The sequence below is a fragment of the Podarcis gaigeae genome, assembly GCF_964106915.1.
Source record: "Podarcis gaigeae genome assembly, chromosome: 3".
NCBI lineage: Eukaryota > Metazoa > Chordata > Lepidosauria > Squamata > Lacertidae > Podarcis > Podarcis gaigeae.
Window position 1 is genome coordinate 106,762,477 of NC_139680.1, and position 22,193 is coordinate 106,784,669.

The 22,193-nt window shown below is 45.5% G+C and overlaps 1 protein-coding gene and 1 long non-coding RNA gene across 2 annotated transcripts in view; both read right to left on the reverse strand.

Annotated features, from left to right (window-relative positions):
- LOC310842245 overlaps window positions 1-1,503 on the reverse strand; it is a 48,483-nt gene extending 46,980 nt beyond the window's left edge. Inside the window, exon 1 of the long non-coding RNA XR_014563034.1 lies at window positions 929-1,503. This is a non-coding gene — a long non-coding RNA (uncharacterized lncRNA). The remainder of the gene's footprint in view (window positions 1-928) is intronic.
- Window positions 1,504-18,502: 16,999 nt separating this feature from the next.
- The window catches only part of KCNK12 (potassium two pore domain channel subfamily K member 12), a 41,778-nt gene continuing 38,087 nt past the window's right edge, over window positions 18,503-22,193 (reverse strand). The window contains exon 3 of the mRNA XM_083733645.1: window positions 18,503-19,475. Within this exon, the coding sequence (XP_083589771.1) occupies window positions 18,580-19,475 (896 nt within the window). The 3' untranslated portion in view covers window positions 18,503-18,579. The remainder of the gene's footprint in view (window positions 19,476-22,193) is intronic.

A 22,193-nucleotide genomic window follows, 5' to 3' on the forward strand; every position in this document is an offset into this window, starting at 1 on the left:
AAATTAAGAGAACGCGTTAAATACTTGTGCTTAATTGGCTTTGAGAGCTAATTAGGGGCTGAAGGAGTCTTGGGAATTGCTGAACACTCACACTTGCACTTACAGTGTGAGAGGTAAAGTGGCAAAGCATCACTTCCCAGGAGCTGCTCTCTTGGGAACAATTACAAGTGTAAAGGCTACGTTCATATAGGGGGGAATATGTCATAGTACAAAAGTGCTCATAAAGGAAGATGGGGGAGGGAATGTCTACACCACACATTCCTCCTGAATACTACTGTTGAGAAGTAAAGTAAAGCAATATTTGAATGCTGCCGTGTTGGATTTCAAAATAAGACAGAAGGTTTTTTTCTGATTTAAGTTTCTGGGATGATAATGCAGCTATTTTCAGTTGTTTCTGGGTAGGTCCAGTCCAGACACAGTTTTTTCAAGATAAAGCTTTCTGTTGCAGGGAAATAAGGTTTCCCTAGCACATAAAAGGGCTATTTTATGCCCATCAGGACCAAAAATGTAATGTATTTCTTTGTTAATGTATTTTTAATATTTGTTGGAAGCCACCCATGGGGAAACCCAACCAGATGGGTGGGGTAGAAATAAATTATTATTATTATTATTATTATTATTATTATTATTATTATTATTAACTATTGAGTATCCTAGTTGCGTTTGCAGAGGGATGAGATGGGTGGTGTATGGTTTGTCAAGCTGGAAGGAGGCAACCCACCTAGAAGGAGGCTCCCCAGCTATGAACTTTCCCCCAACCTCTTCCCAAATCTGGTTTCTGGAAGTGAAATAAATGGTGCAGAACGAGCAGGTGGCAAATTGCCTTGATCATATTTTGGCTTTGTTTTTTCTTTAGTAAGCACACACCATTGCAGCTTTGATCTTTAATCTTCTAGCCAACTTGTCCCTTATAAGTGTAAGAAGGAACTTGCTTGCTCGGACCAAAGTTCCCATCTCTTCCAGCATTCTGCTTTCCCCTCTGGCCAACCAGATTCCTTTGGAGAGCTCACAGTGATGGCCAGAAGGCAACAACTCTCCCCAACTGTTGCTCCCCATCAACTGCCATTCAGAGGCATTCTGCCACTAAGCCTCAAGGTTCCATATAGTCACCAACTCCTTCTAACAGTGTCTGGAGCCAAACAGGACCACTGAGAAACAACATGGAAGCAAAATATAGTTCTTTCTTCCTAAATTTTTGGTATAGGAACTCAAGAGTGGCTTGTAAGAGCCATGCGGTCTGAGTTGGAGCAACCAGCTCAAGCCTCTTCACAAGCTGAGCTTCTCAGGTAGATTGAGGGAAAATAAAGGCTTGATGACCTAGTTCCTTCCAAGGTGAGGGGAAGTGGGAGAAGCAAAACCTGGCAGGACAGCATTAACCCCTTAATGCATTCATTAGACTTAAGCCTGTTGTTTGAAGCTGGTTATCCCACAGGATGAACAACTTTGCCAGATCTGGCCTCTGTAAGTTTAGCATTTTTCCCCATCTGAAAATTCAGTTCTCCTAAAATGGACAGCAATTTGTGATTAAAATGAAAATTCATGAACATTTTGAGTGTGAATTTCTCCTAATAAAATGTCTTTTGGTATTCAGTTTTGCCTAAAATGTACATTTGTGCCAGAGTTCCCTCCAATATGATGCATTTTGTCATGTTGCATGTGTTTTTATGCACACTTGCCCCTGACAGATTCATTTCTGTACACAGCATTTGGTTGCAGAAATGCTCAGAGACAGTGACTGGCCCAAGGCCACTCAGGGAACTTCGTGGATGAGTGGAGATTTAAACTCTGATCTCGCAGTCCAACACTCCAACTGCCACACCAAACTGGTCAGTGTCAATTTAGTTGAATGCCACCTTGTGAGGGTATGTAGGGCTTCAAGAAGGAGTTCCTTTGCCTACCTTCTTATGTCTCCAGGTAAGGTGGGGGAAAGTGATTGAGAGAGGAGACTCAGGTGAGATCTGGGAAGGAAGGTTGGCACAAGTGACAGGGTTGCCTATCACCCAATACAGCCTTTTCTCAACCTTGACTCCCCAGATGTTGTTGGACTACAACTCCCATCACCCCTGACCACTGGTCCAGCTAGCCTGGGATGATGGGAGTTGTAATCTAACAACATACAGGGACCTAAAGTTGAGAAAGGCTGGTCCAATGCATGCAAGGCTTCCTTCCCATTGTTCGGTCCCAGCTCCTGCCCACCTAGCAGTTCGAAAGCACATCATGTGCAAATAGATAAATAGGTACCACTCCGGTGGGAAGGTAAATGGCGTTTCCATGCACTGCTCTGGTTCACCAGAAGCAGCTTAGTCATGCTGGCCACATGACCCGGAAGCTTTCTGCGGATAAACGCCAGCTCCCTCGGCCTGTAAAGCGAGATGAGCGTGCAACCCCAGTCGTCCGTGACTGGACCTAACACCTTTTTTCACCTTTTTTTCCTTCCATGGAGCGTCCTTTTGGAATACTGACAGCATCCCATGCACTCAGATTTGCATACTAGCATTTTATTTCCGCATTGGGCTTTATTCCTTCTCCTGTCGAGTTTAAAGACGTTAAATTATCAAGATCATAAATTAATCCACTCCTGATAGCATGGGAAAATAAAATGTTCTGTACCTGGTGCTGAAAAGTCAATAAAGTTGGTGCAGAGTCTCTCCATCTGGTAACCTAGCAGCCTTAGTGCCAATGCATTGCTAGTGTAAATGGAAAATTGGGCAATCAGCAGAAGGAACATCAACTGCTGCTCAGAACAAGCAATGGAAGCTCCTAACATGGGCTTAACAAATGCCTTTTTCAACAAAAAAATTCCCAGAGAACTAAAAGAAATTTCCTGTTTGGCTTCTGAGTTTGGGAGCAAACTACCATGGCAGGGAAATGCAATAATCCTTAGGAGCCCCCACATGGCATAATTTGCTGCTACTTCAGTCTTAGGAAAGGAAGTGTGAGTGTGCCCCTTATTTAGATCTGTTTACTGAGCTCAGTTTTGGGGGGTGAATCTGTGTGTACAGTGCAGTGAATCAGCCCAGAAGCTGTAGAAGACCATGGTAGCAAACTCTGGGCTTCTGCTGATGTATTTAAGATACATCTTTTTAAACAGAGTTTAGATTCTTGAGTCTTGCCTTTAGGGGCAAATTTAAGCACATCGTTTTCCAGAGATGCCTTTGTGCCGATCTTATTTTTTAATAATTCAGACTTCCTCTTTTCTAAGTGTTAAAGGTGCACAATCCTGTTATGAACCCAGTGCTGGGTCTGAGCAAGACAGGGAGAGAATCACAAGCAATTTGGGAAGTGTGTGTGGTGTGTGTGTGTGTGTGTGTGTGTGTGTGAGAGAGAGAGAGAGAGAGAGAGAGAGAGAGAGAGAGAGAATAGAGCCAGTGTGATGTTGTGCTTAGGAGTTGTTGTTATTGTTTAATCATTTAGTTGTGTCCAACTCTTCATGACCCCATGGACCAGAGCACGCCAGGCACTCCTGTCTTCCACTGCCTCCTGCGGTTTGGTCAAACTCATGCTGGTAGTTTCGAGAACACTGTCCAACCATCTCGTCCTCTGTCGTCCCCTTCTCCTTGTGCCCTCCATCTTTCCCAACATCAGGGTCTTTTCCAGGGAATCTTCTCTTCTCATGAAGTGGCCAAAATATTGGAGTCTCAGCTTCAGGATCTGTCCTTCCAGTGAGCACTCAGGGCTGATTTCCTTAAGAATGGATAGGTTTGATCTTCTTGCAGTCCATGGACTCTCAAGAGTCTCCTCCAGCACCATAATTCAAAAGCATCAATTCTTCGGCGATCAGCCTTCTTTATGGTCCAGCTCTCACTTCCATACATCACTACTGGGAAAACCACAGCTTTAACTATATGGACCTTTGTAGGCAAGGTGATGTCTCTGCTTAGGAGTAAAAGGTAAAGGTAAAGGTACCCCTGCCTGTACGGGCCAGTCTTGACAGACTCTGGGGTTGTGCGCCCATCTCACTTAAGAGGCCAGGGGCCAGCGCTGTCTGGAGACACTTCCGGGTCACGTGGCCAGCGTGACAAAGCTGCATCTGGCGAGCCAGAGCCGCACACGGAAACGCCGTTTACCTTCCCGCTGGTAAGCGGTCCTTATTTATCTACTTGCACCCGGAGGTGCTTTCGAACTGCTAGGTTGGCAGGCGCTGGGACCGAGCAGCGGGAGCGCACCCCGCCGCAGGGATTCGAACCACCGACCTTTCGATCGGCAAGTCCTAGGCGCTGAGGCTTTAACCCACAGCGCCACCTGCTTAGGAGTAAGGAGACCCAAATTTACATCCCTACTCAGCTGCAGGACCTTGGCCAGACTTCCTGCCTAACCTCTCTCATAGGATTGTTTTGAGGGGGAAGTAACCTAAAATGTGCATTATCTCTCCAGCCAGTACTATTTTGTCTGTTTCTGTAATATTCCTATTAATGCTCATTCCGTTCCATATGAATAAGAAAAGCTCTAAGCAAGTATTTCCTCCTGGTCCAGTGTTTTTAAAAGCTAGGGTTATTCCGCCCCCCCCTTCCGTAGGAAAGTCATGACACTCAAACAATGAGTCAGCAACTGCTTCTTTGTTCTCCCAAGCTCTCCTGCAGAGATGTTTTAGAAGGCCAAAAAAACAAAAATAGGAGAGAAAATGAAGCAGCGTGTGTTCGTGTGTGTGTGACCTGAAAATGGCTTAGGACGGCGACTGGTGTGAAATTGCAGAATGGAGGATGCTTTTATTTACAGTGCCACAGGGAGTGTTTATGTAACCATCTTTTCACATCACGGTCCATTTGCTACTAGGGTTTCCACCTTGCTCCCTGGACACTGAGGGGGATTCTAGAAGTGGGTGCTTTAGCACGGGGCCAGCCCAAGACATTTTGCCGCTTGAGGCAAACCAGGAAAAGCCCCACTCCTGATCTGAGGTGATGGAAGGCAACAGGGGAGAAAAAAAAGAGGAGCAGCTGGAGGCAGCGGTGGTTCTGCTGGCTGTGGGTGACAAAAATGCACACACTTCAGGAGCCCAGATTTGCCACCCCTCCCAGGTGTCCCCAGCCTGCTTCCCGCCTGAGGCTACTGCCTCACCACGGTTAATGGTTGGGCTGCCCCTGCTTTAGCAGCTTCCAGTTGTTACTTTTCCTGCTTTAAGCTGGAAGTGATGTAGCAACTCCGCTTCCAGACTTGGGAATCAAAATAAAATTCTGGAGCCAAATTGGCTCTCCCTCTCGCCAAATATTTGTTGGGGACATTTTCGCTGATTGATGGGAGGAAAGGGTTAACAATTTCCACCCCACCCTCCCACTGCAATCTCCTCAGGATTGCCATCTCCACAGCAATTTGGGTTTTTCCTACTCCTCCCCCCCCCCAGAAGAACCTACCTTCTTTAAGCGAACGAACAGAAAGATGCACTGACAAATTTGCATCCTTTTATGTATCTATATAATGGACAGGCAGGCAAGCTGTGATTCACTTCCTGGGCCTAAGTGAAGCTAAAAAGGGTTCACCCAAGCCCAGAAAAACCCCTCGCCTCCATCACGACTGCAGGATACAGGGGAGGCATTGTTGCCGCCCCACAACAGCGCCGGACCTGGCGGTAAGAGTCATTACACAACAGGAGAAATGTGTTTTTCAAAATTCTCTTCTCTTCTTTCTTTATGTTTCACCACCGCCCCCTTATTTTTATTCAACACCCCCTAATGGCACTTGAGGCTACAACAACAACAAAACAACAGCAACAATTTATTTTTTATATCCCACCTACCTGGCTGGGTTTCCCCAGCTACTCTGGGAAGCTCCCAACACAAAACACGATAAAAGATCAAACATTAAAAGCTTCCCTTCTGAAAGTCAGATAGTTGTTTATTTCCTTGACACCTGAAGGGAGAGTATTCCACAGGGAGGGCGCCACTACCAAGAAGGCCCTCTGCCTGGTTCCCTGTAACCTCACTTCTCACAGTGAGGGAACCGCCAGAAGGCCTTTGACGCTGGACCTCAGTGTCCGGGCTGAACGATGGGGTTGGAGACGCTCCCTCAGGTATACGGGGTCGAGGCCGTCTAGGGCTTTAAAGGTCAGCACCAACACTTTGAATTGTGTTTGGAAATGTACTGGGAGGCAATGTGGGTCTTTCAGGACTGGTGTTATGTGGTCTCCCAGTCACCAGTCTAGCTGCCGCATTGTGAATTAGTTGTAGTTTCCAGGTCACTTTCAAAGGTAGCTTCACATAGAGTGCATTGCAGTAGTCCAGTCATTCCAGTGGCCCTCAGGGGGTGGTGTCACCCACTTCGGAAAATACTGATCTAATCCAGCATCTGATTCTCAAAGTGGTCAAGTAGTTGCCTGTTGGACCCTGAAAACAATCTCTGAGCACCATAGCATTCTCCCCACTTGTGATTCCTAGCAATAATAATATATATAATAATTTATTATTTGTACCCCGCCCATCTGGTTTTCCTAGTGATGCATGGAAGTGAGAGCTGGACCATAAAGAAGGCTGATCGCCGAAGAATTGATGCTTTTGAATTATGGTGCTGGAGGAGACTCTTGAGAGTCCCATGGACTGCAAGAAGACCAAACCTATCCATTTTGAAGGAAATCAGCCCTGAGTGCTCACTGGAAGGAGGCTCCAATACTTTGGCCACCTCATGAGAAGAGAAGACTCCCTGGAAAAGACCCTGATGTTGGGAAAGATGGAGGGCACAAGGAGGAGGGGACGACAGAGGACGAGATGGTTGGACAGTGTTCTCGAAGCTACCAGCATGAGTTTGACCAAACTGCAGGAGGCAGTGGAAGACAGGAGTGCCTGGCGTGCTCTGGTCCATGGGGTCACGAAGAGTCGGACACGACTATATGACTAAACAACACCCCGCCCATCTGGCTGGGTCTCCAACAAAGATTAAAAATACATTAAAATGTCACACATTAAAAACTTCCCTGAACAGGGCTGCCTTCAGATGTCTTCTAAATATCAAGTTGTTTATCTCTTTGACATCTGATGGGAGGGCATTCCACAGGGCGGGCGCCACTACCGAGAACGCTCTGTAGCAACTGCCATTAAGAAGTGTACTCCCTCTGGCAGTGGTGGTAGAACATAGCCATAGGGGCTAGTAGCCTCTGTTAGCTGTATCCTTCATGAAGATGTCTAATTATTTTTTTGAAGCCATCCCCTTTGGTAGGAGCGAACTCCATAGTTTAACTAGGTGCTATGTGAAAAACTACTTCATTGTATGAAGGTCCATGAGCTGATGGTCCAAGCTGGTCCACAGTGAAATAGACTTTCTTGGAAGCTGGTTGGCTCTCCTTTGTTTTTGAGTGAAGGGTCTGTCAAGGGGTGCCATATCCAGAGATGCTGTAGCCGCATGTTTCCTGCACTGGCTGCCTCGGACTGGGTCTGCACTGAATAATGAGGTCAGCTTCATTATTCGAGCCTTACACCGCTCTGCTTATGACAGCCACTGTGGAATCAATATGGGAAATGGATTCACTTGGGCAAAGCCTCAGCTTTCACTTGCAATAAAACACCCAAAGATGGCTATAATGGATTTCCAATAATAATATAAAAAGCAGATACATGGCTGTGTCACCTACCGTCGTCTCTATGGTGATAATAAGGCCATTGTTGCATATGTTGCACCTCCTGTTCAGCTGCGCTTGAAATGTCAACCTGGATCTCAGGAATCCTGGATTAGAAAGAGCTTGTTTATACTGAACCACAACAGTGGTCCATCTGGCCTCGTACTGTCAACTCGTCTCAAACTAAGCTGTCTAGTTTCTCAAAATGAGATCTTTTGCAGCCCTGTTTTCCCAATTTGGAAACACTGGAGATTGAGTTTAAAGACCTCCTACATTGAGATTTTTTCCTTTTCTTTTCAAAATCACATTGCTTGGGTGTCAGTTCCATAATTCATTTCAGTGGGACTTTCTTACAAGTTATATGGTTAAGATGAGGCTGCAAGCATCCTTAAATAGGAAGATTATCTTCCTCCATAAAGCAATGTTTTGATTAAAGGCAGCCAAGCTTTATCAAGTCACCTAGAGGCTGTGTCAGGGTCCTTGTCTGCATGGTGCCCTTTTTTAAGGAGGGACCCCTGTGGCTGTGAGTCAGAAAGCCTGAGAAGCCCAGGCAGCAAAGGACACCCCCCCTTTTACTTTTCTGACAAGGGACAAAAGTCACAAGAAACATAAATGAAAAGCTCAAGAGTCTCAGGCATGCATGCTCATCACTTGAGGACCACAGCGTCAAATTATGGCTTGTGTACTTATGGAACTCCCTGCTTTGATATCAGGACTCTCGGATCTCCACTTTTACCACAGTATGCAATATTTTATACACCTCTATCATATTCCATCCCCACTTTTCTGCCATTTCAGACTTTCCAAGTATTTCCCAGGGGCAGTCACCGGAGGTACAAAATGTGTCCCGGTTTCTGATTTGATCCCAGACTGTCCTGCTTTCCCTTTGGACGTCCCTATTTTCAACAGAGAAATGTTGGAGGGGACAAAATAGGATGTCCCTCTTTTCGTTGGAGAAATGTTGGAGGGGATGCTGTTTCTCTAAACCAAAAAGTCCCAAATGCTGTAGCCTTTCCTCACAGGGGAGTACACCCTGTGGTGCTATGTACTGAGTTGAATAGGATCCAAAATGCAGCAGTCTGATTGGTCCTAGAACAATAGGATTCAGAATGCAGCAGTCTGATTGGTCCTAGAACAATTGGATCCAGAATGCAGCATTCTGATTGGCCACCCACTCCAGCTCCAGGTGGAAGTGAATCTGCAACCTGACTGGCCTACAGGTGAATTCTGGAATCAGCCAATCACATGGGGCCCATTGTGTAAATAATGTATTTAAAGCAGACATTCTGAGGGAACTTCCACTCCTCCTCACCACTATGAGCTGAATAAAGAGCATGACTTTGAGTATATTTCACACCCATTCCTTGATCATTTTTGTTGCCCTCTCCTGAAACTGCCCCAGGCCTGCAATACCCCATTCTGTTCCATGGAGCCCATGACTCCCAGAGCAGCACTTCAGGGACTGCAGTAGGTGGGTGGGATTGCAAAAATTGGATGCTCTGTCCTGCAAGTGTGGCAGTGCTTTCTTTTAGCACAAAGTCCCACCAATAGCTTCAGGCGATTGCATTTTATTGAGATAGGCTTTATTTTACGGATCTGCAATCCACCTTGGGCTTGGTGTTGGGAGGGAAGGAATGACTAACATTAGTAATAATGATGATGATGACGAGTCCCCACTGGGGAAGCACCACAGACAAATTTGTCACCTCCACGGCAATGTGGAATTGGTTCACTCATCCATTTGCAAGCCATCAAGTAATGGAATAAATCAAGTGATGTGCAAGGAATCAGATAGGTATGGGTCAGAACCCCTCTTCTGCTGGTGATTTTGGGAAGCTGCTGCCTTGTCTTAAAGGACAATACTGGCCTAAATGAATAGTTCAACTTCCTACGTGAAAGTTACTGGCTGCTGCATGTTAATGAGTCCGTAGCCCACTTGGTAGAGCACATGCTTTTCATGCAAAGGATGCCAGGTTCGATGCCCCCTGTCTCTAGGTAGGACTGGGGAAAACCCCAAGCTGCTGTCAATCAATGTTTACAATACTAAGTTAGATCAATGAATGCTCTGACAACATAAGGAGCTTTCTGTGTTTCTATTTAAATAGTCTCAAAGCGTCTGCCCTAAGGCTCCCATTTATCTAGCATTCATCCTGATTTCCTTGCACAAAGTTTAAACAGAGGAGGTTAGATTGTATCTGGTCTTTATTGAGCATTCATGCTGATTTGCTTTATTGAGCATTCATGCTGATTTGCTTGGGGGTGTCATATGACAATGGGTATCCATAGAATCGTAGAATGGGAAGGGACCACTACGGTCAATTAGTCCAACCCCCTGCAATGCAGGAATCTTTTTACCCAATGTGGGGCTCAAACCCACAACCCTGGATTAAGAATCCCATTCTCTTACCAACTGAGCCAAACTTGGTACTAGATGTTTGTCCCATTCATCTTGATCTGCTTGCAGGGTGTTCATACATCTTCTTGTTAATCATTCGTTCACTCCACATTTTTCAAACGCATTTCCCCTGTCACTTTCCTAACTGCAAAAAGTCAGTTTCGTTCTAAAAGTGGATTTGTTCTGCTAGGACAGCAGAGTGCTTTACTCCACTTCAATTGCATGAACCCACATTTTCTAGTAAGCTTTTGAATCCCTCCCAGAAAACGCTGACAGTGTGGAGGCACCCCTATTACCAACTGCATTATATTACAAGTTTTAACCAAGGAGCTGTGTAGTTTTCTAACTCTTGATAGGGCCTATGTGCTTTAAGCAGACCTTAATTAATCCAATTGACGCTAATCAAAACTAGGCTTTATAGAGATCAAAAACACAATGCCTTGAATGCAGCCAAGGCAGCAAAATCCAGAACCGATAAAATAAAATAAAAGCAACCGAGGGCTTCAGGAAACAGCTGCTCCAGCTGTTCTGGAGGTAATTGACTAGTTCTGGGTTATATGGCAAGAAAAGGCTGCTTGGTGCAATTAATTTTGCTTTCTAGTTTTGTAGCTTCCCCTTTGCTCTCTTTATGTTTCTTGTTCATCACCCAGTGTGTGAAATACGCCTCGGACAGCTGAACCTCCCCACTGCTGTCAAAGGAAAAACCCGTTGCAATCAGTATCGCCAGTACGGGCGGTTAATGAAGCCAGCAGGGGATTGGATCTGTCACTTTAGCAAGCAATCCGCAGGATGCAGGACCGCAGGCTGCAGGGAGAAGAGAAGAAAGGCTCTTGCAAGCTAATCTGCAAGGCATGATTTGAAAGGCCCTGTTGTTTCACGGGAAACCAAAACGAGAAGGCAAAGCGAGACAAGAGCGAGGGGGAAGAGCACACTGGGGTCAGATCCTGTTCCTGTGGCCAGAGAGGGGGCACGACTCCCCTAGAAGGAAAAGCTACAACATTTGGGCCTTTTTAGTTTATAGAGGAGGCAATTAAAGAAGGAAGATAGAGGTGTACAAAATTGTGCATGGTGTGAAGAAAGTGGACAGAGTTTTTCTCCCTCTCTCTCGTAATTGGAGCTTGGCCACCTATGAAGCTGAAAGTTGGGGGACTATGGACAGATAGAAGAAAGGATTTCTTCATGCAGTGCACAGCTAAAATACAGAACTTGCTCTCCCAGGAGGAAGGGATGACCACCAACTTTGCTGTTGTTTAGTTGTTTATTGTGTCCGACTCTTCGTGACCCCCTGGACAAGAGCACGCCAGGCACTCCTGTCTTCCACTGCCTCCCGCAGTTTGGTCAAACTCATGCTGGTAGCTTCGAGAATACTGTCCAACCATCTCATCCTCTGTCGTCCCCTTCTCCTTGTGCCCTCACTCTTTCCCAACATCAGGGTCTTTTTCAGGGAGTCTTCTCTTCTCATGAGGTGGCCAAAGTATTGGAGCCTCAGCTTCAGGATCTGTCCTTCCAGTGAGCACTCAGGGCTGATTTCCTTCAGAATGGATAGGTTTGATCTTCTTGCAGTCCATGGGACTCTCAAGAGTCTCCTCCAGCACCATTATTCAAAAGCATCAATTCTTCGGCGATCAGCCTTCTTTATGGTTCAGCTCTCACTTCCATACATCACTACTGGGAAAACCGTAGCTTTAACTATATGGACATGACCACCAACTTAGATGGCTTTAAAAGAGGATTAGACAAATTCATGGAGAAGAGGACTGTCAATGGCATCTAGCCGTGATGGCTTTGTTCTGCCTCCACAGTGTTGCTGGAAACCACAGGAGAGCTCTTGTGCTCATGTTCTGCTCCTGGTTTCCTACAGGCATCTGGTTGGTTCCTTTGAGAACACGGTGCTAGACTACATGGGACTTTGGCCCTCAGCCTGATAGTTGTTCCGCCTGGCCTTTGGCTTGGAAACAATTTTATTCCCTCTCCCTCTTTCTTTTTTCCTTTCTCCTTCTGTGTTGAAACTCCTATTTGGGGACTTCCCTGGCTTTTTTCTGGCCCATGTAGGACCAGTCTGGATAGTCAACCTTGGTGAAGACTTGACGTTTTTATCCCCAAAAAAGTTTTTGATTGAGTTTCCACTGAAATGAGGTTGCATTTTAATATTGTATTTTAATCTTGTTTTTTAAGCTGTATTTCAGTCAATTGTTTTTATATTTGGTGTTAGCCGCCCTGAGCCCAGTCTTGGTTGGGGGGGCAGGGTATAAATTAATTATTATTATTATTATTATTATTATTATTATTATTACTATTATTATTTATCCTGAGAACATTTCTTGGAATTTGTTCCACTAAAGGAGACTCCGGTGCCTTCATGACATAAACTCTTCTTGGACAGCTTGGCCAAATGGGATTACAAATTGAGAATATGCATGGTCAAGGTTATGATAATCGGAGTCACATGAAAGGCAAAGAAAATCTCATACAAAAGAGTACTATGCAACAACTCACATGCCTTTTTGTGTCCTTCGACACACGCTCTTTCAACTTGGTAGTCAATGATGCTGCTAAGTGTTGTCTGGAAGCAGCTAGTTTCTTCAAATCCATATACAGTTCAACGGATCTGTAATTATTTCTCTGCATTGACTCAGCATTGGCAAAATCTAGCTAGCCATGTATCAGACTTAGGCATAGCTGTTAAGCCACTGAATGAAACAAGATGGGAGAGTTGGAGCAATGCTTTAAAACAATGGAAATATCATCTTGGTAATATATAGGATGTTTTAATAGAGATCTTTGATGACACAGGCCTAAAAGGTTGATCTGGAAATACTTCCTGAGTTGAAGCGGAGGCCCTAGCTGTTGCAATTTGTAAGTTCCAGTTTGTGGCATCGCTTGCTACAAGGTGCAACATCCTTTTTGCAGGCAATCTTATAAGCAAGCTCCTGCAAAATAGAGAAGTTGGTTTAAATTCAGCTGCAAACCAATGGCAAGTGACCAGTACTTCCCTTGAGGGCAGCAGGTGTGATGATGGTTTGCAACAAGTTCTGATAGCTGCTATTGAGATTGCAAAGGAGCTAGAAATACTACAAACTTTGAGACATAATAAGTTAGAAAAAGGAGAAACAGCAGTTTGAGTATGAGGCACAAGAAGAGGAACCACAAGAGCCAAACAGAAATTCAAAGTACCGTATTTTTTGCTCCATAAGACTCACTTTTTCCCTCCTAAAAAGTAAGGGGAAATGTGTGTGCATCTTATGGAGCGAATGCAGGCTGCACAGCTATCCCAGAAGCCAGAACAGCAAGAGGGATTGCTGCTTTCACTGAGTAGCGATCCCTCTTGCTGTTCTGGCTTCTGAGATTCAGAATATTTTTTCCCTTGTTTTCCTCCTCCAAAAACTAGGTGCGTCTTGTGGTCTGGTGCGTCTTATAGAGCGAAAAATACGGTACTGTAGGTTTCTACTATGCTGTCTTTGATATGGTCATACAATCTGTTGAAGAGAGATTCCAACAGCTACAATAATATAATCCCATTTTTGGCTTCCAGTATGATATATGCAATATCAACAAAAAATCTACTGAATATGTACTTAAGGCCTTCAAGAACCTGGAAAAATTAATGGAAACAAAGATATTGATGCTGAAGATCTGTGCTGTGGACTTATAGCGATAACTCGAAAGTCTAAGCTCGTAGATGATGTGCCTAATGTTTCTGTTGCTTTAAGGATCCTTCTCACATGCCCAGCGTCAGTGGCAAGTGATGAGCGTAATTTCTCAAAGCTCGGACGTATAAAAACTTACATATGCTCAGCTATGTTGCAAAAGCGATAGTTGGTTTGACAACTATATCAATTGAACATGCCCAAGCACCAGCTCTTGACCTGAAGGAATTGGTGACAAAATGTGCAACAGAAAAGGCATGCAAAGTGAGATGTTAATGTGCCTGAAATTCAGACTTAAATTTTAACACCACAATTTGCAGGATTATTATTTGTGTGCTACAACATTTTCTCTTATATTTGAGAAAGATAATCAAAGGTTGCCGTGTTACTTATTCTTACAATTATTTTTTTTTAATCTCGCAGTTTCAAGTTTTGTGCTTTTTGTTTTCTCCACAAGACACCTGGTTTTGAAAACTGAAGTTAGCAATTTTTTTGGAGGTGGGGAGAGGGGCGGATTGCAAGCAGTTAGCCTTGTCTAAAGGTAAAGGGACCCCCGACCATTAGGTCCAGTCGTGGCCGATTCTGGGGTTGTGGTGCTCATCTCGCTTTATTGGCCGAGGGAGCCGGTGTACAGCTTCCGGGTCATGTGGCCAGCATGACTAAGCTGCTTCTGGCTAACCAGAGCAGTGCACGGAAATGCCATTTACCTTCCCGCTGGAGTGGTACCTATTTATCTACTTGCACTTTCATGTGCTTTTGAACTGCTAGGTTGGCAGGAGCAAGGACCGAGCAACGGGAGCTCACCCCGTCATGGGGATTCGAACCACCGACCTTCTGATCGGCAAATCCTAGGCTCTGTGGTTTAACCCACAGCACCACCCACATCCCAGCCTTATCTAGGGAGCTGTAAAAAAAATAAAATAAAAATAAAAGGTAAAGGACCCCTGGACGTAGTTGGGAGCTGTATTCCTCTTCTCACTCCTGTCCAGGAGAAGGCCAGATCCTGTCAGCACCAACTGGTTACTCATTTTTAAAGATCTGGTTTGCACAGCACAATTGCTAGCCACACACGCAGTGAAATGGAAGAGGTGTTGTATGCCTCTGCAAGCACTTATTCTCTTGCCTCCACTTGCTTCCCTTATCCCCCTTTCAGTGCTTTCCTTCCCAGATGCAGAGGTGAGAGGACTCTCAGCAAGGTGCTTGCCTGATGGGCCCTTGGAATCTGTCATTGCAGTCGCCACCTATAGGAGGAATGCAGCACTAAAAAAGTAAAGGTAAAGGACCCCTGGTCAGTTAAGTCCTGTCAAAGGCGGCTATGGGGTTGTGGCATTCATCTCGTTTTCAGGCCGAGGGAGCCGGCGTTTGTCCATAGACAGCCTTCCAGGTCATGTGGCCAGCATGACTAAACCGCTTCTGGTGCAACGGGACACCGTGACGGAAACCAGAGCGCATGGAAATGCTGTTTATGTTTACCTTCCCACCGGAGCGGTACCTATTTATCTACTTGCACTGGTGTGCTTTCGAACTGCTAGGTTGACAGGAGCTGGGACAGAGCAACGGGAGCTCACCCTGTTGCGGGGATTCGAACCTCCGACCTTCTGATCAGCAAGCCCAAGAGGCTCAGCGGTTTTGACCACAGTGCCACCCGCATCCCATAATGCAACACTGCGCTTTCCCAGTCATCATGGTCAGCTCAAGCATTTTAGGAAGAAGGGCCAGTAGCATAACCCACTATGGTGCTAGGTCTGGGCATTGATGCTGATCCTGAATCCAGCAATGACAGACATGTTGGAGCTGGGAATGTACCCTGTCTGAAACCCTGGAGAGACACTGCCAGTTAGTGGGGACAGTACGGAGCTAGGTTGACCAGTGGTCTGACCTGGTATATGGTGGGTTTTTACTGCCCAATGATCAAGGCTCAAAGGGATAGGCAGATGGTCGCTGCAAACTGAAAAGCCCAGCTTGGGCGGCTTGTGGAGATCTGGGAAACATCTGACACTGGAGACAAATGTTTGCTCATTTCAATATTTGCTTTGGAATTGGCATTTTCAGTACAGCCAAACTAATTACCATGAGGACGGTCAACAATGTTCATATTGTTTCAATGCTGTTCAGTGCCTTCTCATTTCCAACTCTACCATTTTGTGATTTTGTGATTCCCTGGTTGCTGCTCCTTCTTGGAGTCTTCTTCTTCTCCTTCTTCTTCTTCTTCTCCTTCTTCTTCTTCTTCTTCTTCTTCTTCTTCTTCTTCTTCTTCTTCTTCTTCTTCTTCTTCATCCTCACTTTTCACACCTTCATTTACCTTCACTGCCTTTAAATTGACGGCCTGAGATGACCCCCATAGGACGACTTGATTCTTGCAGCATCCGCAATGTCATCATGTCAGATGCAGCATTGTGGGGTCATTGACTAAATCACATGGGTTGCCGCAACCAGGCTAAGGGCAGTGAGGGCAAATTAAGTAAAGGACAGTAAAGGCAAAGAGGAAGGAAGTGCAGCAGTTAGAAGCAGCACCAGCTAGTAACACTGTAACATAGAAGCAAATATAAATACATGAATTCTGAATTGCTGAAAAATATCAGGTGTTTCTTCACCTACTGAACAGAAAACTTGAGCAGCTTGCCCTTAGACATTTGTGTATGGAGAGAGAAAGAGAGAGAGAGAGATATCTTGACCAGACATGAGGTCTAGTGGACTTAGCTCTAAACATGAATTTGGGATACCTGAGTTCTAGTGCTACTTCTACTTCACAAAATAAGCAATTATTTTGTGCCCTTGGGCAAATACTCACCTATCAGCTGTAGGAATAAGAACAATCTGCCTTGCACAGTTATTGTGTGACGTTTACATTTTTTTTTTGGGGGGGGAGAAACAAACCACGGTAAACAATTTTTGCAAAAATGAAAATTATGTGCAACTGCTAAGTAGCAGCCATAGTTTCATTCTGAGGTTTCGTTGTCGTGGACAGCACACACACAAAAAACACCCCTTACAAAATCAGATATGTATGTTTTGGAATTGAAGCTAGGGTGTAGGAGGGTCGCAGTTGCAGTGTTTGTGTGTGTGTGTGTCACAGTCACAGGGATGCATGAACTAGGTTTACACCGATCCATCCTTCGCTGATTGTTTAGACCACATTCGCTCCTTGCATGGAGAAGCTCTACCAGAACTGAAGTTATCTGTGCTTTTGCAGAGTCCTTTCCCACAGCATCCAATGCCCAGGTGGCAGGGAAAGATGTCTGCCATTCACACTGGGGCTGGGAGATGGGGCTACAGCCTCTGTGTCAGCAGTAGGAGATGGGGCTGGCCCATGTGTCTCCATTAATTTGAAAAGCAGCCCAGAGCCTTTACATACACATGCATATCATTAATTAGCTTTCCACCAGAGCAAAATGTGTTATGATCCATCGCTGTTGTATTTTAAACCTGTATGATGATGATGTTTGCTAGCTTAGCGTTATAGGGTGCTAGTTCTGCTAGGTCTAGGAGTATTTTGTTTAGCTGCACAATGTAACTCCTTTGCCTGGTCCCCTCCCTGTGTGACACTGTGAATCTGCTCTGGAAGTTGTGGGGGGGGACAGATATTGGGGTGCAGGCAGTGTGCAAGAAATGGTGAGGACGAGGAAAGTTCCATTTCACAGCCAATACTCCTTGAAGCAGCGGAAATGTTGGATATGACCCACAGAAACTGCCTTTCCTCAGCAATGCACCTCATTGTATCTTTATGAGGCCCCATGGCTGCTCTTGGCTGCAGCTGTGGGGAGATCAAGGAGATCAAGGAAAAAGGAGATCCCTGCCTTTACCAGTAGCAATTAAGAGGCAGTGGTGAAGGCAGTGGGCTCTTCAAGAGGAAATGGCTAGCCAATCAGCAATCACATTGTTGCTTACTGCTGACTGAGGTTCTTCTGCCACTATGCAAGTGTTTGTTGATTGACTAGTCCTCCTCCTCTGAGATCGGCATCTGAGTCCACACAGGTGGAAGCTGGCCAATCAGAGCGGTATTTTCATGGTGGTGATTGAAGCTTCCTTCAGCACCACTGCCCAGCTGCAAGCAGTAAAGGTAAAGGTAAAGGTACCCCTGCCCATACGGGCCAGTCTTGACAGACTCTGGGGTTGTGCGCCCATCTCACTCAAGAGGCCAGGGGCCAGCGCTGTCCGCAGACACTTCCGGGTCACGTGGCCAGCGTGACATCGCTGCTCTGGCGAGCCAGAGCCGCACACGGAAACGCCGTTTACCTTCCCGCTGGTAAGCGGTCCCTATTTATCTACTTGCACCCGGGGGTGCTTTCGAACTGCTAGGTTGGCAGGCGCTGGGACCGAGCAGCGGGAGCGCACCCCGCCGCAGGGATTCGAACCGCCGACCTTCCGATTGGCAAGTCCTAACCCACAGCGCCACCTGCAGTAGTGGTGGGAAATTCTTCTATTGCCTGAGACTGTAGTCGGTATTTCCCACTAGTAAACTGCTTGATCAGCCACTGACAATTTATTGATATATATAGACCGTTTGCTGCTATCCACAGACCTTGAAGCGGTTTACAGTAAGTATAAGTTGCTGGTGGTACCTGTGGAAGAAAAAAAAAAATGGGCTAAAAATACTATGGCAGTGGTGCCCTCCCATCAGATGTCAAACAGATAAACAACTATTTAACTTTTAGAAGACATCTGTTCAGGGAAGTTTTTAATGGCTGATGTTTTATTGTGTTTTTAATATTGTGTTGGGCGCTGTCCAGAGTGGCTGGAACAACCCAGTCAGATGGGCGTCATTTAAATAAAGTTTTTATTATTATTATTATTATTATTATTATTATTATTATTATTATTATTATTATTATTATTTTAAGGAAGGCTTTCTTTTTTAAACAACGACAACAACCCTCTCAAGTAAACTTTGCATAAAACTTGCCCTCGAGAACGACTGGATGCTTTTTTAAAATATTGTTTTATTAAATAAAGAATAAGAAAACACCTCTGTTTTATAGAAGATAATTTCAAAATTTCTACCTAGAATCGCTTGTCTCTGCCAGTCTATTGTTCATGATAGCTAGAGCGCCTACTCCTCCTGAGAAGCCATTTTGCCTCGTGTTTATGCAGACGTTCCGAGGGTAGCCATTGGCCGTCTCGGACAGCTGCTTTTGCAGGAGGGCCAGGGAGACTTTGTTGGAGGCGGTGAGATCCCTCATGGAGATCATCTCACCCGAAAGCCGCCTCCCCTCCGTGTCGCTGTCGTACTGTCCGTCCGTCTCCATAGAGATGTTGTGCCGGCGGAACCGGGACCCCGGCGTGATGGCATTGCGGCGCCCGAGGCGAGCGGTCGGTTTATGGCAATCTGGGCAGCACCGGCACCGGAACTTTCTGAGCATCCAATTTAAAACCTGCTTGATTACAATCGAGATGACGTTAAAAAGGGAGTAGATGCAGCAGACCCCCATCAATATAAACATGAAGTTCCCAAATCTGTATAATCCCTGATTTCGGTACACGGCGTTTTGGCTGCTCACCAGGTCGCCAAACCCAATGGTGCTGAAGGTGACGAAACAGTAGTACAAGGAGTCGATGTAATTCCACCCTTCCACGGCGGTGTACATGGCCGAGGCACAGCAAGCGATAGTAATGGCAAGGATTCCCAGGATCAGCATCACGTGATAGACTGATGGCTTCCACCCAATCAGGCTGTCGACGTCGGACATGGACGAGCCCCTTCGGCAGGTTGGAGGTAGAAGGCCGCTCCTCCTCAGCTGCCTCTCGTGGCAAGCCTTCATCACCAAAGCGAGCAGGGAGATGATGCGCTCCAGGAAGAGGTTGAAGAAGAGGATTGTTGCAGCACACCCAAAGAGACCATAAACGATGAGGAAGGCTTTGCCAGCGACCGTTGCCGGTGTGGACATCCCGAAACCTGCAGCAGCAAAGAGAGAATGAAGTGTTTATATAAAAAGATACAGCCCGATATTGTTTTGGTGCTAGCGGCTGGAAATTTCCTCTCTTCTCCTCTGGTGGTAAGGTTAGAAGAATTAACAAAATGACTGGCAACTGGTGGAGTGGTGTTGGTTTTTTTAAATGGTAACTCAAAATGTTGCATGTGAGGCAGGCCAAAGGCAACAAAAATGGAAGCCACCAAAAGGAATTTGAAGCAGGAGCTAAAAGCAACAGAGAGAGGCTAAATAGATGTTTACTAATCCAATGTGTTTTGGAACCTACTGGGAAAGCTAAAACCAATTTGCAAAAAAAATTGCCTCGTGGGAAGTTGGCGCAAGTTATAAGAACATAAAAAAGCCTGTTAGATCAGGTCAGTGGCCTATCAAATCCAGAACCCTGTTCTCACCGTGGTGAACCAGATGCCAGTGGGAAACCAGAAAGCACTCTGCCCACTTGCAATTCCCGGTAAGTAAAAGTGGCTCAAAATATGGTGTATACACAAACAAAATACCTGATACCAAGCCTGAGACAAAAATATCACGAGTGGATAAAATAGTTGGCAACAATGCTGTGCCATATGTTTTCTAGACTTGCATTTTCCCTTGAAAGTAGCAGTGGCAGGTTGAATCCAACTGCAACCAAATAAAGAAAAGAAAAAGAAGAGAGGGAGATCTCTCATTTGCTGAGATTATTTGCAATGGTTTGCTACCTCTGCTTTTCTACTGTTGTTGTTTGCTGCTGTTACTCCGGGGGCCATTTATTTTGCTGGTTCATTATTCTGCCTTAAGTGATGCCAGCCAATCAGGAATCATGTACCAGTCGCTATGATGTCATGATGATTAACATGCAGTTGATTAGATTTAGTTATGTACTGACATCATTAAAGGCAAATCACATCCATCAGGGGGATAGCAATGCTTCTTGTGTAACTGGCAGTCCTAACCAATCAGGGATCACACCAGGAATCAAGCAGTCCATTTGACCGAAGGGCCCTTCTTTCAAATTTGCATGAAGCTGATCATGAAAGTGCCGCACCCATTTCTGCTCTGCACCAGTTAGTAGCCCAGTGCCTAGTTCATTGGCTGGTTCCATCTAGCTTGCTCAAGAGACAGAACTTCCAAGCCCAAAACTATGTGTGATGTAACCACATCGGAAGTAGTTCATAGAGCCTCAGAGGTTTAAGCAGCAGAATGCAGAGACATTCCAGAAGCTCTTGCTTCATCCAAGTCTCCAAAGAGTTATCAGCTATTCTCCATTTTGGGAGATGCCATTTACAGTGAAGAATAGTCCTTCATTCCCAAACTCTATGGTGCCACTTAAAACTGCATGGAACAGACAACTCAGTTCTGCAGCATCTCTTTGAACTAAGGAATATGTGTATCTGGCAACTCTGCACGTACTTTATTCAGTGACAATCCAAGGGTTTAATTTGAGGGCTTGTCTGCTAGTGTGTGGTTGTTGTGAGGAGGAGCGGGAAGTCTTTAATAACACACTGGTGATAGATGAATCAAAACATACAGCAAACCCCCCATACTGAGGAGGGTATGATAACACACTACCAGGGACTCAGACAGCTGTAGAGATTCAGAGCTCTCGCAGAGGGAAAAATTACACCCTTGTTTGACCTCCACACCAATCAAGTTCTTTTTTTGTGGTGTCTAAACAACTCAAGGACATTTCAGAAAATAGGACGTTGCCAATTATGTTCTCAGTTCCTTTACTAGTAAATTGTAGAGCGAGTCTTCAAAAGCAGCCTAATACTCAAAGCTGGAACTCAAGGAATTGAAACATAAAACTGCAAACTACACAGGAGTAATAATTGGTTGGTCAATGACCATGTCTTACTCCTCAGGTACCTGTTAATCTGGGGGTGTGATGACAGCAGCAACAGGGTTGTACCATTACAAATTATTGCATCCTTCGATACCACATAATAGGCATTTAATAATAATAATAATAATAATAATAATAATAATAATAATTTTTATTTATATCCCGCCCTCCCCAGCCGAAGCCGGGCTCAGGGCGGCTAACAACAATAAAACAGTACAAAAGTACAGCACAAACAACACTCTAAAACCATTCATTATAAAATTGATTCAAATCAAGCAACTGGCAACCATTGTGCCAGCGCTCCACGAAGACTGCTGAGGGAGGGAGTCAGGCTGTGCCCTGGCCAAAGGCCTGGTGGAACAGCTCTGTCTTGCAGGCCCTGCGGAAAGATGTCAAGTCCCGCAGGGCCCTAGTCTCTAGTGACAGAGCGTTCCACCAGATCGGAGCCACAGCTGAAAAAGCCCTGGCTCTAGTTGAGGCCAGCCTAACTTCTCTGTGGCCTGGGACCTTCAAGATGTTTTTATTTGAAGACCGTAGGTTTCTCTGTGGGGCATACCAGGAGAGGCGGTCCCGTAGGTACGAGGGTCCTAGGCCGTATAGGGCTTTAAAGGTTAAAACCAGCACCTTAAACCTGATCCTGTACTCCACCGGGAGCCAGTGCAGCTGGTATAGCACCGGGTGAATGTGGTCTCGCAGCGAAGACCCCATAAGGAGTCTCGCTGCAGCATTCTGCACCCGCTGGAGTTTCTGGGTCAGTCTCAAGGGCAGCCCCATGTAGAGCGAGTTACAATAATCCAGTCTGGAGGTGACCGTCGCATGGATCACAGTGGCTAGGTCAGGGCGAGAGAGGTAAGGAGCCAACTGC